The sequence below is a fragment of the Mycteria americana genome, chromosome 24 (assembly GCF_035582795.1).
Source record: "Mycteria americana isolate JAX WOST 10 ecotype Jacksonville Zoo and Gardens chromosome 24, USCA_MyAme_1.0, whole genome shotgun sequence".
Classification (NCBI taxonomy): domain Eukaryota; kingdom Metazoa; phylum Chordata; class Aves; order Ciconiiformes; family Ciconiidae; genus Mycteria; species Mycteria americana.
In genome coordinates, this window is record NC_134388.1 from 3,521,817 (window position 1) to 3,537,738 (window position 15,922).

The 15,922-nt window shown below is 41.0% G+C and overlaps 1 protein-coding gene across 3 annotated transcripts in view; it reads left to right on the plus strand.

Annotated features, from left to right (window-relative positions):
• KDM4B (lysine demethylase 4B) overlaps nt 1–15,922 on the plus strand; it is a 92,806-nt gene that overhangs the window by 54,506 nt on the left and 22,378 nt on the right. The window contains exons 9-12 of one of the 3 annotated variants that reach the window (XM_075523931.1): nt 3,767–3,963; nt 4,492–4,524; nt 8,663–8,835; nt 14,818–15,332. In XM_075523931.1, coding sequence (XP_075380046.1) covers nt 3,767–3,963; nt 4,492–4,524; nt 8,663–8,835; nt 14,818–15,332 — 918 coding nt within the window. The remainder of the gene's footprint in view (nt 1–3,766; nt 3,964–4,491; nt 4,525–8,662; nt 8,836–14,817; nt 15,333–15,922) is intronic. The other 2 variants (XM_075523932.1, XM_075523933.1) reach the window with 2 other exon arrangements.

A 15,922-nucleotide genomic window follows, 5' to 3' on the forward strand; every position in this document is an offset into this window, starting at 1 on the left:
AAATATCCTTACAAAAATGATGCTGAAGGTTGAGGTTGAATGAGGCTGCATTTTTCCATATATCATTTCATTTTATTACTGCAAGGAGACAGTCTTTTTATTTGACTGTTATTTTATATAGACTTATTAGTGTTTTTATTTTAAAAAATCTAGCAAATAAGACAATGGTTACACATTCAGTAGCCACAAATTTCCCACTATCAGTCTTTGAGTTATAATTGATGAGACAGGGTTCCTGGTGCGGTCAGGTATTTTACCACAGTCTCCAACTTCGAGTAGCAGATAATAAGAAGTAGAGGAACAATGTTGGTTTTCTGTGTTTGAAAAGTGCTTCACTCTGTGCATTGCCTTATAGGATTTTTGCACGTGCTTAGATTGCAAGTTGCCTTTGCATGTTCTTACCCTGTATGGGTAGCAAAGCCATTAGCTTATGAAAAAGCAGAGGTGAGGCTAGGAAAAGCCTTCAGAAGATGGAACAAATTAAGTTCCTGCAGATTTGGTGAATATGGAACCTCCTCTTGTCTTGTTGCTGTTTTGGGTCTCAGAACCCCTGTAACCGAAGGCAAAGAGCTAACCCTAAAACTGTTAAGATTTTTGGTTTTTTCCACCCTCATTTTCAGGACTTGCAGTTGGTCCTTGGAGATCCAAGTTACGAATATTCTGTTGTTTGCTCTGTCGCTCTGACAGCCTTGCTGCCAAGCAGTTTGGTGCGGCGGTCTAGCTACCACACGGGGAACAACAAATGGGAAGGTATTTGATATGATCTCGGAGTTCCTTAAATTTCTCACCTGTCATTTTGACATGACAGGCGTATCCTTCATGTTGCCATTTAGTCATGGGCTGTGCTTTGAGTGACCGTATCGCTCTTAAATCTTTCACAGGTCTACTGGTATGCAGGAGTTGTGTGAACACCTGAATCAGGGCTTTCTGGTTCGGTTTTGGCTCACATAAAGGAAGCGAGGTTTTGTATCTCTTCTTAGTGGTGGTGTTTAAGCGTAGACATGTTAATTTTTTGTTTTGTTTTGTTTCTGTAAAGTTTAATACTAATGGAATATGAAAGTGTTAGAATTTGAGGGGGGAAGATGGAATATGGAAGGATAAGTTCTGCAGAAATTGGGATAGGGAGAGACAGAGGTGGGGGGTGTAGGCGTAATATCTCTTAGGAAATACATGTGTTTATGACCACAATTAAATACTTTGAAAGAAATATGACTCTGTGTATATGGAAGGGGAGGCAATACATGGAAATGGCTATCATTGACAGGGAAACACAGGCTTGCTATTTTTGTCCTGCTCTAATGGAATAGAGCAGGTAATTAATTGCAAAGGAAATGTCTTGCCCTTCTCTACCGGCAGTCTCCTCCTCTGATGTCCCCCATTCTCCTCCCTCTCCCGCCTCTCACACACACATGCACGTTCCCTTTTGCAGTTGTACTGGAAGCATCTGCTGTATTAAGCAGGATCTCTTTGCTGGGTCTGAGGGAAGGGTATGGAAAAATACCCTGGCCATTGTGGGAACGTGAATGTGACAGAACTGCAGCAGCTGAGGAAATATAACTGTATGGTCCGGAACAAGCCCCAAAGGAAAGAGGCTTTGTAAATTATTCATGCTTGCTAGTGTGAAAGTAATAAAATTAAATTAAAATCGAAATACAAACATACATCATGTTAGATTTGTGTAAAGAAAGGAACTTGGCTGCTGTGGGCTTCTGGTGTTGCGGTACGCTGGAGACGGCAGCCCACAGTGTCATTTCTCTGAATAGCATCCAGATAGCTCAGTATGTGGATTCTCGATAATCTGTGTTGTATACTTTACATTTCTGTGAGACTCTTAGGCTGACGGTGGTTGGAGACTGTACTTGAGACCTTTAGACCCGTCTGACTCAGGATTTGCTCTGCTTGATTTGAGGGAATTGACATCTGTGTGCAGCAGCATGTTGGTTCCAGGTTAGGATCAGAAAGTGGACTGGTCCCCTTTTAAGCCATTTTTCATACTTTGTAAAGGCAGAGGAGGTCAATCTCCATAGCTCATTGATGATGTGTGCTGTGGGGTGCTCTTCTGTATTCCCCTTTGTAGCAGTGCACAGGTGCTTTTAAAATTTCTTTAGGAAAAATGATTGAAAATCTGCTCAATACAAATCCCTTAAGCCAGTATTGATGGAGGTGCCGGTGAGAAGCTTCTGCCTGGCCAGGAATTTGAAGCATGGGTACCATCTGTGTTCCTGCCGTTCTTTGGCCAAATTGCATTTCCAGCCTTTCCGTCCCGCGCTATTTTTCATTAAATGAATTGAGTTTTCCTGAAAGTGCCTGTCCATAAATACTCCTTCCCACTCGGCACACTCAGGTTATTACTGCTCTCCTAGTCAGAGCAGAGCAGAAGGTAGCCAGCGGTCTTTGCAAAATGAAAAACAGGAGTTGGGAGGGAAGTGGGATAGCTGAGAACTGTACAGAAAGACTCTCTCTCAGTGGCTTTTTAACTATGGCCATAAATCTTTTAATAATGGTAGTGAAAAATTAAGAAAAGGGAGAAGCAAGTTTAATTTCATGCCTTTCTGCTAAGAGAAAGGATAGAATAGTTTTGAAAAGGTGTGGAGCGAGGGTGAAACATTTTAAAAAAAAAAAGAAGTCCTGCAAAGCGGCTATAATTACCTCATCCTCAACTCGAAGTTGAAAAGCAATTTAGTGCAAGTGCATACCATGCAAAGCTTTGCACCTTCGAGCAGAACTAAAAGGGGGCTCAGCAGAACTAAAAGGGGGCTCAACTTTTCACATACAACGGCAAAACTGTAGTTGCAGCCTCCATGAAGCAAGCGGGTATTGGTGTATTTCTGCGTCCTCTTCAGTCCTGTACCTTTTTTTGAGTTACAAGTTGATAAAGACTACACGCTCATTCAGTCTGGTATCTGTGGCCTGGGTGAGAATCCCCTTGCTAGACTCAGTCTGTTAATTCTGTGCTTCATCAGAGCAAACAGATATCCAAGTGAAAACGCCCCTAAGTAGTCTTTGTGTAAGCACGTACAATGGCAAGGGGTACAATTCCAGAAGTTAATTTTAATGAGCATATGCTAGTTGAAATGAATAGTGCACATTTTCTTTGGCTTAGGCCTATGTGGTTTAGATGCACGATGTAGTTATTGTTGTAGCCTTTTTTATTTCTCTACAGTCTTGTGAAGGATTTATGTGCAATGTCATGATGTATAATTATGAAGTTTAACTGCCTTGTTCACTAGGTTAGTCTTTTGTTCCTTTAAGGCTTTTTTCAGTTATGAAGTGATATTAATAATCTCTTTCCAGCCTGAGAAACTCCACAAGAGACTAAGGCTAATGGGGGGAACATAGGTTTGAGATCAGACTCAGAGCTGGTCTACGTCGGCCAAAGTTATTACTGTCTAATGACTGTAAGACAGTAGATGAGTAGTATACTGGGTGTCAGTCACCAGAAAGTTTTAGCTTGGTTTGTGGGCTTAGAGGCAGAAGAAAATTCTTGGGAACAGAGTCTTCAACTGCTCTTCAAGAGTGTGGCAGCTCGTGCTGTCTCTGGTTTTGCCAAGGGTGGGTAGAGTCACTGCTTTCCATTAAGCTGAAATACCCACGTATACATCAATGGGATTCCCAGCATTGACCCACTCTAGTGACCCACCGTAGGCCTTACAGACAAAATGGGTAGAGTGTTAGTTTGCCTCTGGAGAAGAGCAGACTCAGCTGACGAGAAAAGAAAATGTTCCTCTGATCTGATGTGGTGTTGCTGTCTGGATATCTCTTGCAGTGTACTTGCCGCAAAGACATGGTGAAGATTTCCATGGATGTCTTTGTGAGGGTTCTGCAACCAGAACGTTACGATTTATGGAAACAAGGAAAAGACATTGCTGTCCTGGACCACATGAAACCCACGGCTCTGACTAGCCCAGAACTAGATGCCTGGAATGAGACGAAAGCAGAGTTGAAGGCTAAATTGCTTCGCAGGTAAAGAGAAAAAAACAAAGAAAAACCAAAAAAACCCAAAAAAACCAAAACCCCCAGAAAAAAAGCTGTGGCTGAGCACTGTGTTTGATTTTAATTGCTAAGATTTTAAGCACTATAATTCTTTTTTTGGGATAGTTTGAACTCTTCTTCTTTTCTTCCTTTTTTTTTTTTTTTTTAACGCTTCCTCTTGTAATTTTTCTTGGGTAATGTGCTCCCTCATTGTTCTGTTTCCTTTAAATGTTATAGAAGCACATGTTTTCTGAAAGTAGGACACTGTGTGCCCCCTCGCATCTCATCTCTTATCCTGGAAGACAAAAAATCTCTAGTAAACATTTATAGCTTCACTTATCAGAAAGCAGGAGGGAAAAATACCCCATCAATTGCAAAAGGGATTTTATGCATGCCTTTCTGTGCTTCCTTTGATCTCTGTATTAATTTTCTACAAGTTTGTGGTTTTTGTGTGTTACAGCATGCTTGAATTGAAAATTTGGCATGCTAACCTTTTACTGTTGGAATCTTGCTTTATAGGATAGGAGATGAGGAAGAGGACAACAAACACCGGTATGTGACTTCCCTCATCAACTTAAATGACTTCATTCTTTTTCCTGTCAAGTTTCTTAAAATAGTAACTCTGAAAGTGGTTTCCTTTTTCAGTTAGTTTTTTGTGTCTGCTCCCTTGAAGGGGCACAGAAAATCCCTGGGCATCGAGGTTTCTCAGACTTCATCTTGGTTTTGTGTAGTTTTCTGAGATCTCCTCTTGCGTCATTAGAGGAGCTCAGCTATCTCATGCCTGTTCTGGTTTTCCATTCTTGAGTGTGCAATTAACCTACTGAATTAGTAGTGATGTGTAATGATTAACTGGTTGTGGATAAAGCTAAATGGTCACCGAAGCAGACAGTTAATAAAAAACTGCTGCTGTCCCAGAAAGTGGACTTGAACTAGAGTGTTTTAGACCTGGGCTGCCAATGGGAGAACTTTCCTTCCTCATCAAGCTTGCTTGAACAATGAGACTCTGTATTATAGGAAATGGAATTATCATAGGGCTTTAATGTACTCAGATGTAAAGTGTGTGCCCTTCCATATGCTCCCTTACCCTTCTTTTTTACATAATTCCTGCTCTGCCTGTTACCCAAAGTGCTTGCAGTGGAACATACAAAGCTTACTTCTTTCTGCTCTCATCTAGTATTTATTGAATTTCTGGTGTGAGTGTTGGCAATCTCTGGAAATTATAACGCTTCATCCGGATGTAATACTCTGCTTGTAATTTCAGTTCCAATAGCACTTCTTTGAAATCCAGGAAAAAAGCTTTAGACAGACTTTAGGTTTCTGGGGCCATCTTTGATAGGGAAAGTCCCTATCAAACAGTTTAACAGTTTAAAAACTGTTTTAACGGAGTAACAGTTTAAAAACTATTGACCTAATAATTTGATGGTAGCTATTTTATTTAGGCATTCTAGCAAAGAAGAAGATAACATACTAGTAAGAGCGTCTCTCTCTCTTTCTAGCACCGGTCTTTGTCTTCCAGGAGTTTTCGGTTACCTGGTGTTGCTTTGGACTGGTGGTCCTGCATCTTGCCTTTTCTTTGTGAAAAGATTTGACCGTTATTTTACAAATGCTGAAATGGGATAGCGTGTTCCCCATTAAAGCCGTGCTCTAAAAGACATAATAAATAGGGAATAAATTGCTAGATAACTGACCTCTGCAATGTTGCTCCACTCCAGAGGTTATATTCCTAAAATGTTTTCAGTTATTCCTTCTAGAGTGAGCTTCAGGAAAAGCAGCGTAGTCTGAGTCAGGAGTTGCGATTTATGCTCTATGGGCAACGACTGTCTGAACTCCACTGGGTCCCTGGATCTTTTTCTTCCCCATCTGGAAATTGGGAATGTCTTTACTGCCTATGGCTGTTAAGGGTTACTTAGATATTTGTAATTTTTGCATACTGTAAGGTACTATATGAACGCCGAGGATTATTTTCCCTCTCTGAGCCTATTGCTTAGAAGAGAAGCCTCTCTCTTTAACCTGAGCTATTGCAAAAGATCCAGGTACTTTTTTTCCCCCTTATCTATTCATTGTTTCCTAGATTATTTCGGTATTATCCTGAAGCAGTTTTGAAGCTCTTGAATACTGCTTAGCAGTAGTCTCTGTCCTATGCTTATGTCTTGGAAAGATGTAATTTTACTTGAAGACTGACTTTTCTCAGCAGGATGGACTTTACTGGAAGAATGGGATTCACCTCTGCCCAAACCTCTTCACAGTTGTATCTACTTAATTTAAGTCACTTTGTGGTCTGTTCTTCAAAGAGTACAAATGCTGCTTTTTTGCCAACTCTCTTGGAAAATGTAGCTTTTAAACTCTGCAGAGAGATATGTTATTTCTTCTCTAAGGTCATTCATACTTGGTTACCTTGAAAAACTCAACTTTGTTTACTTTATGGCTTCAGTGGGAGACTGTTTTAGTCCACAAAAAGCCCATTTCTGGTATGTGAATTATGTCAGATACAGAACATCTTCACTTCTGGAAATGCACAGCCTTCAGCTTGTAGTTCTGGAAGCACAGTTTCTTTAAATGAAGTGCTTTCTGCCTCTCTTCATTTTTCCACAACTTCAGAGTGGGAAGAGCACTGCAAAAAGATCTTTTTTATCTACTGTGAGTATAAAGCTTTGTGATTTAGTTTTTGTCTGGCATTTCTACACCACGGGAATAAAACACGCACTTCACTAAAAATAGCTTGTAACACTTGATTCTACTCCAGTGCTTTCTTCACCAACTATGGAAAGTTCCAGCTGTGACAGAAAAGTCTTACAGGTTTATCTCCTCCTCCCACCTCGCTTTTCCCCCACAGAGAAGGTGGTGTGTACTTAGAATATGGGTGAAGAGAGAAGTTGATCCTTCTGGGTTCCGCTGTGTGTTCCTGCTAATGAATGTCTTGCAGGTGCGAAGTTAACATCTATACTTGGAGGGCTACCATATGGTTAGCGTCTAGCAATTATAAATTACTGTGCATATAGATCAACTTTCTTTTCTATTAATCATTCATCTCAGGTTGGATTTTTTTCTTCCTTCTTTGTTGGTTACCTGATTAAGGGCTCTTAACTTCATTGTACTCCAAATCTAATTAGCAGCTGAGTTTCTGGGCTCTGAGGATGGGAAGCTGAATTTTGGCTTTTCTAGAGTTTTGGGCCGGTGAATGCAGTGTGATTGCGTTTTATAGTTTGTTACACGATGGTAGATGCAAGGGCCTGGCACAGGGAGGCCATATGGAAGATACTGCTTTCAAAAATAATCTCTGCATGCTAAAAACGGCATAAAAGTTGCAGGTCTCTGAATCAGTCTCTTTTGAAAAAGAGAGCTTGTTAGACTTAAACCCAATTCAAGCAGCTATTTGATAGATCCTTTAAAAAAATTGTAGTGGGTCTGGCTGGGATGGAGTTAACTTTCTTCGTAGCAGCCCACGGGGCTGTGTTTGGGATTTGTGGCTACGACAGTGCTGATAAGGCACCCGTGTTTTGGCTATTGCTGAATGGTGCTTGCACAGTGTCAAGGCTTTATATTTTTCCGCACTCTGCCCCCTGCCCAGTGACTAGACTGGGGGTGGGCGAGGGATTGGGAGAGGACACGGCTGGGACAGCTGACCCAAAGTGGCCAAAGGGATACTCCATATCGCGTAACGTCACGCTGAGCCAGAAAAACGGGGGTAGAGAAAGAAGACGGGGGGGGTTGGCTTCCAAGTTGTTTGGAGACTGGCTGGGCATTGGTCTGCCTGTGGGAGATGGTGAGTGCATTTCCTTTGCTTATTTCTTTCTATTTTATTCTTTCCTCTTTCCTTCACCTATTAAACTGTCTTTGTCTCAACCTACAAGTTTTCTGGCTCTTGTTCTTCCTGTTTTCCCTCCCTGTCCCACTGGGGAGGTGGGGAGTGAGCGAGTGGCTGTGTGGGTGCTTGGCTCCTAATAACGGTTCCTAACCAAAGTACATGATCCTGACTTCTGAATTTGCATGTGTCTTTGCATTGTGGCTGCTGTCATCTCTTCGTCTTAGTGGCATTGACTTTAGAAAGAACAGCATTGCTATTGGCTTATTAGTATTAGTCTGTTCATATTAATGTGCACTTTTTTTAGTTAGACTTCTTCATAGGCCTTGGACCCTGTGAATTACACTACTGAAAAATCATAGACTGCCTATTGATTATGCTATAAGCATTCATTATACTGTGTTTTTAGAAACTGGCAGTGCTGGGTAGTGTTTCAGAGCTGGAAGATGACGCTTTGCAGACTTCCAGCAGTTTGCCAAAGGGAAGCACATGCAGAATGAAAAGAAATGATGGAATGGAGGCAGAGGATGAAAGGAAGATTTATAACAAGTTTTCGTCTATATTTTGAAATACAAGCAAAATAGATTTAAAATACAATTAAAATCATTTTAACTGCAGCTTGTGAGCTTACATTAGTAATGGTGGGAAAAAGCTCTTCATGAAACCCGGACAATTAATGGCTGCTGTGAATGGATCTTAAATGTTGTGTTATGCAAGGTTCATCTGTTTCCTTTCAGATATCTGTTTTGCCCTGTAGCTATTGTTAGCTACCTTGTGTTTTCTCTCCAAAGAAGATCCTTTTGTTTCGTATTCAGCTTTTTAAGTCAGTGATCGTTTTATATATTGAAGGCTGTTCTTTTATGTCAAATCACACTTCTGTACTTCTAGGTCTCACAGAAAAAGAAGTCAACCCAGAAGACATAAAACAGAGGATCAGAAGTCTCTTGGGGATGTCATGGCTATTGAAACTGCCTTGGAAGACGTGAAAGTAAAAGAGGAGCTGAAAAGAGGGCCAGATCTAGAGGAAGAGGAGAGAAGCAAAGTGATTGAGGGAGGAGAAGGTGAGAGCCCTGCTCACTGATGGCAGATCGCTTCAGTGAAGAACTGGGGCAAGCTGTCTCTCTAAAACACATTTGTAAATAACTTGTCTGCTGTTGTTTATTTCTGTTGAAATATCCGTGGAGTCTTTCCCAATATTAAATCTATGCCCGCTGAAATACACCATCATTTACAGCAGCAATTGATTTTTCCTTCTCTTTAAGGATTCAGTCCAAATAGCTTTCTTGGCAGGGCTTGAAATTTCTGCCAAAACTATTACAGGTTTGTAAAAATATATATTAAGGGAGGAATATTTTTAAATATTTCATAGAGAAACAAATAAATATATTTTGTGTACTACTCTGAAAAGGAATGATTTGTGCACTCCCTTGTGCACTTAATCTTTTCCCCTTTCCCTCCCTTCCTCCCCATTTCTTCCAGAGACTGTGAATAAAGTCAGCCTTAGGTTGTGTGGGATCACAGCTGCTGCATGAGTGCAAGTTGCAGGTTTGGTTTTCTTCAAGTCTAGCTGTAGGAGGGAAGCTTTTCAGCTTTCTTTGCGTGGCTGAAGTTAATACCAGTCTATGACAACTCCCGCTCCTTTATGGTTTCTTCTGCGTAAAAGCACAGCTTCCAAACTGTTTAGGAGAAGGCAGGGAGGAATAGGAACTGATAAAAGAACAGAGCTGTTTTCCACAAAACTGTGGCTGAATTTATGTGCAACCTTTGATAAGTCACTTAACATTTCTCTGCTCATTGACACATCTGTACAGTGGACAGAATATTTTTTAATACTGTGGTCCTCCTGTAAGAAACAGTGTCTGTAAAATTCTTTGGAGCTGTTTGTTGGAGTACACCATGACTTAAGGCAAAATATAACTGAAGGCCTGTTGCAAAAACAGACAATGTCTTGGTTTGTGGTTTTTTGTGTGACATGTTCCTAATACATATGGTTAGTCCAAAGGCCTGGCCTCAGCCATCTTGCTGGAGGCTTTTTTTGTGATACTTTTTTTTTCTCTTGGCTGTGTATGAAAGGTTGCAATTCTTGCTGGGAGTAAGCTGCTTCTTTTTTTCCCTAATGTGCATGGTTAAGTAGTTGATGTGTCTATGATGCACTCTCTCATTGAGGCACTCTCGAGCATTTCAGAAACACCAGTGAATTAATTTTAATATATTGTATATATCCATTATTTGTTTAGCATTTGGAGAAAACTGATGCTGCAAACTGTTTAGAGAACCTTGATAATGATCTTAAAGGAAATCTGTGGAAGTTCTGGGAAAAGATTTGAGGTCTTTGTTCAGTTCCAGCGTCTCTTAGCTAGACAGTGTATTTTCTCTTTTCATGGGAAATAAGGAGTTTGAAAATCATTGTTGTACAGAGCAGGAGTAGCACAATGCGGATAGTTAATTCCTATTGCCCTAAGCTTGAAAGTGTCAGCAGTGTGTTAAATTGTGTGCTCTTAGCGCTTGTACGAGTTTAACAGTTGATGCTTGTAATAAATGGCCCGAAAATGCTGATATCCCTTCGGAGACAAGAGGTAAGTGACAAGGACAGATTCGAGATCCTTAGAATGGCAGAGGAACAATGAAGACTCTGTTCTAGCCGAATAGGTTCCAAATCATACAGTTAGACTGCATGTTAAGAGCTCTTTAACTGTTAGCACAGGAGGGGAAGAACTTATTTGCAGCACCATTGCAGAAAGCATCACTAGAACTAGACTTTGCAGTTTCTGAGGGGTCTAGTGCTCAGTGTGGCTGTTAGCAAATATACAAGTTTCTAATGCAGCATAGCAATTAAATACCACTGAATTCTCTAGTTTTCTACATCCTACTGTCTGCATTACCTCTCACAAGCGTCTTATTGTTTCATCTTGAAAAAGAAAATAGCATCTGTTTGGACAGTCCTGCTCATGGCAATTTAGCTTCCCCCCGCCTTCACTTACTTTTTCTTTTCCTCTGGTTTTAATTTGGCTTCGTTTCCTACTCACACCAGAAAAGATGACCTTGAGAAGGGGGAAGAATGAGATTTCAAAGTAATCATTGATAGCTTCAAAGTAAGTCTTACGCTTCACGTCGGTTATTTGGACTAGCCGAGTATTAATAACTTGAGGCTTTCAGGATTTCTGACCCAGATACCTTAAGGTGTTTTCTTTTGTTTTTTATGACTCAGCTTTATATTCATAATTTATTATGTTGCTATTAATGCATTTAGAATTCTTAGCAGGTTGTCTTGGGACTTGAAATGAAAAAGGAGAGTCTTTAAGCTCTGCTCTTCTCTGGGTATGCTAAGCAGCATAAATACATCCTGTGAGTCAGCAGTGTTATCTGCGATGCTGTACCTGTTAAGAGTCCTGCAGACTTGGGCTACAACCCATGTATCTTACAGGAGGATTCTTTTTGGGTTTTTTTTTTTTCCTAAATGATGTGAGAAGAGGCAATGAGGTGCCTAACTGCAAAATGGTTGTGTGTTATTTTCTATCGCATTTCATTAAATGGCATTCCCACATACCCTCTTGAGTGTTGCAATTGTAAACTAAGTACATAATTACATGAAGTAATACTGTGATCAAGATGCCAGTAAACCAGAACTGAAAACTTTTCTGCTGTTAGCTGTATATAATAGCAAATTGGTGCATAACTGACTTTTAGATGACCGTTCGCTATGCGAGGATTTTCCTTCAGGCAAGATCTCAAGAACTGGCCATTAGCCAAGTGGCTCATCTCTCACTGATTTTTCTCCCGTGTTGCTTAAGCTGGCAATGTAAAGTCATTAAGAGATGAGACTGTTTAATGTGATGGAAGGATTATCATGAAACAATGTCATAGCACAAGAGTTTGTCCTAGAGACTTCCTGGACTTTTCTAGCATCATGTAGAGAAAGTAGAGCCTTTTCAGAAATCTGCGAGCAGTTGTTGTGGCCATCTACGTATTTGTAGTACGTGCCGTATGAAGTTCTGATAACAACTGAGCAGACACAACCCCTAGAAGCAAGGAGGTGTTTTCCTACCACTTTTGCTTTCTGCTCTTGTATCAGTCATGTTTGCATATTCTGTTCGCATAGGTGATGGACAGGATATGAACACTGAGCATGTAGGGATTGCTTTAAGGTAGTATTCTCTTCCTAGAAGTAAGTAATGCTCTTTAAGTGAAAATGTGAACTCGGTGCTTAGGAGGAACTTCAGGATGGTGGAATAGTCTTTGCGATTACTTCATCTACCACACGATCTCCCACATGGATTGAAGAAAAACCTTTGAGTGCAACTGTTACGCAAACACAGACATCTTGAAGGATGCAGTGCCGCATTAGAGGGATGTACTGGCAAAATTCTCCTGCTTGCTTCCATGTTTAGTTTCATCTTATCTCTGTGCTTGTGCTTCTGCTAGATTAATGAGTCTAATTTACAGTTGCTTTTTGAGCTGTTGACAGTACAAATTATTTAACTAAAGTTGTGGCTAAATTACTGATGCTGAAGTCCATTTCTAATTGTCTTGGTCCAACACCAGGAGATACTGCTCCAGCAGATGAAGTCCATACTCTTGTAGCAGCTTTTTATAATCTCATTGCCCAAAGCTATGCTGTATGGTCCTATGTAAGTGGTTTGATTTCCCCACCAACACCCCTTCCCCTCAAAGGTATTGTATACCTGCAACTATAGTGAACTCAGGATAGTATTTCAAATTATCTCTAGACAAGCAAGTCTTCCCACCATGAAAAACCATTGTCATGCTACTGTTTTCCATGCATACTAGCTCTGCTACTTGTGCCTTTCTTCTTCAGCAGAAGGACAGCTGATAGGCAGTCCTCTGTTAACCTGCCATGCTGATTTGTGCATAAAGATCCCTTTCCTTTCTAGAAGTATTCATGATAGCCAGATAGGGCCTTGGAATTTTACCTCACTCTTTCCTGGCTTCTGATGTTATAGATTCACTTGCAGACTGGTTTGTTCATCTTAATGCAAAAACTTTTAAACAAAGTTCTACGTGCCAGCTGCTGTCAAATTATCCATTCAGAAGTCAATAAAGCTGGTGAATGGCATTTGTTTTGTTGTTGGGTAGAGAATTCTCCGAGTGTATAGAGAGTAAATATGATCTGGTTTGGTGCAACTGGGGAAAAATCCAATTTGCCTTTCATTCAATATGTTTGTTTCTCTAAGGAAATTCAATATTCCTTTCTCTGTGATAGAACAAACCAGTTTATCTGAGGGACTGGCTGCACAAGTACAACAATAACTATTTGGGCTGGACTTGTTCCCATTTTTATAAATTAGCGTAAATAAAGTAATCGGACCAGACTTCTGGGAAATGTCGAGGCTGAGGCATCCCCTAGAAGATTTCAGCAGGGATTTTAGCACTTTATCTTATTGTGGGATTATTCACCTTCTCTTTTGAAACCTTTCCTCCTGCAGATACCTCGTTATTGTGTGATGGTTTATCTGATTTTTCTGTTCATGAGGTTTGGCTAGTCAGCTTTGGTTTAGTGCTTAATGGAGGAGTCTGAGTAGGTTGGGACTGGTGAAGCATCATTATTAGGGTGAATAGTCCTTCTCTGTCTTGCCTTGTCGTCAGCCGTCTTCCCCATCCTGTTAGTGGGAGAACGACCTTTTGCAGCAGAGTCATCTAGTCGTAGCATCTGCAGGTGAAAAACAGCCTCTTACGAAATAAATGGAGCACTGGCATCTGTCTGTGGAGCATCTATTATTTACTTTCCTTTGAGTGAACTGATAACTTCATTCCTGAAGTGGGGGAAGAGCTGGGCAAAGGGAACATACATCATTTTAGATGGAATAAGGCAAGATGTGAAGGCATCTCCTGTCCTAAGCTAGAGACGCTTGCTCAGTGGCCAGCAGGAATTTTAATTACTGCTGTAAAATCAGACTGTGTGGATCCTTTAACAGAGTTATATCGGGAAGATAGGTGGGGAAGACTTTTATGGGTCGTTACTGCCTCTGGTAAAAATATTGAGACGTCTAGCTGTTCAAGAAGTGTTTTTGTTGTCACAGCCATGTAAGAGACCTGCAACACCATGCAGATAAGATGAATGACAGTCAGCTAGGAGAAACAAGGACAAATGGAGCAAGTGTTAGGAAAGGATATCTCAGTAACCAGTGCTGACATGGTGTCTGTAATAGGCTTAGTTCAATGCTGTACTTGATTTATGCTTTAAAGGCATCTTTTAAAAGACCTTACAGTAGAAATCTTTTGGTAATAACGATTCAGGTATCTTTGTTCAATTCTTCATTTCCTAGGGCTGTTGAATGCATTGACACACAGTAATACTCAGATAAGAGCTATGCTTGCAAGTAGAGGGAGCGGTAAATGGGGGGTGGTCCAGGGGTTAGGGCAAACTAGCGATACAGAACGGTGGTCTCCAAACTTTTTTGATTGCGCCCCCCTATCAGCAAAAAAATTTTGAGCACACGTCCCGATATATGCATATCTATTTATAAAATCTATACATGTATTACTGTGCTAAAGTATTATGTACATTATAAAACGTACACAAAAATAGAAATTTTTAAAAGGGTGAAATAAAGATAAAATACTATTTTTAAAGATTTATTTTATTTTATTTTATTAATGGTACAAAAATATTTTCTTCCTGCACCCCCGTGGGTGGTTTTGCACACCCCACTTTGGAGTCTGCTGATACAGAAAACTTGAAATACGGAGTCAAGGCCAATGTAGTATATTACATGTTTTTTGGCATACTGTCCAGTTTCTTAGGGGTTTAGATATTTTCCCTCCAGGCAACATTCATTTTGGCAGACTTTCTGTTCCAGTCAAGAATTAAATAGTCCATAGAAATGACACAAGTCTTTTCTTTCTGAAGTGGGCTTCTCTCAGTCAGTGCTGAAGTAGAGCTGAATATGTCTACAGCTTTCAGTCTGCCTGTATAATGTAATGAGTTAGCCCACCATTGGAGCTTTTTGATGAAAGGAGAAAAATATTAAATGCCCAGAAATCTTGGCATATGAAGCTAAATGTTGCTTATTATCTTGAAACAGGTGACTGCAAAGTAAAGGCCCGTCCTCCAAAAGTAAAAGGTGAGAGGAAGAAGAAGCACCTTTTCCATCAACACCAGCACCATCTGCAAGCACCTCAGCCTCCTCTGCAGCAGCAGCCACCGCTGCCGCCGCCACCTGCACCGCAGCAGCAGCTGGCAGAGGACGAGGCGCCAGCAGCACGGCCATCAGTACCCCCAGCAGTACCCACATCGTCCACAGCAGAAAAGAGCTTGCCCCCAGCTCCCCTGAACATTATCCAGCCCTCGGAGGCACCAGTTGAGGAAGATGACTTTAAACCTCGGCCAATCATTCCCATGCTTTATGTGGTTCCACGGACCAAAAAGGTGGTGTTTGACAAGGAGCGCATGTCCTGCCAGCAAGCGTTTGAGCAGTTTGCCACGCAAAAGAGTCCAAGCTGGCGGGAACAGACGGTCCCTATGGAAATCCCTGTGAAGGAGGAGGAGAATGCAGAAGCAGAAAATACAGAGGTCGCTACAGAGGTCAGTGATTTACAGGTATGCATGACCAAGGAGGTGACTATAAGGTTTGCTAGTTTTAAGCAACAAGTTGAGGACTAAACTTGGAATGAGAGGGGTCCTGAATTGTGCCTGAGCCTCCAGTGGAATAGTGCCGTGTTGGAGAGCCATGGAGTGCTTTTACAGGAAGAGATTGATCATTTTCTCACAGTTCAGTCCATAGTTCGGTCCATCATTGCATTGATGCTAGCTGATTAATCAAACTTGTTATTGCCTTCCAAAGATAAAACAGAGAATCTCTTTTCCTGCTACTAATAGTACAGATAATACTGAAATGATCATCCAGATCATTAGGCAGGAAGACTCAGCACAAGCAAATGGCTGCTGCAGAGCAACTGTTCTGAGAGTGGTAAAACCGAACGATCCCAAGGGGAACTTTGATCACACCAACATTTCGATAATTCTTCCCCCTTGTTTCTGACTTCTGCAGCTGGTAGCATGTGCTTTATGCTTCCAGGTGTTGGCCTGCTGTATAGTGTTGCCTAGGGATCTTTTCCATCATGAGATTTAGAATTGGAAAATTTGGCAGAAAACTTTCTCATGGACAATACAGTTCATAGCATGTAATC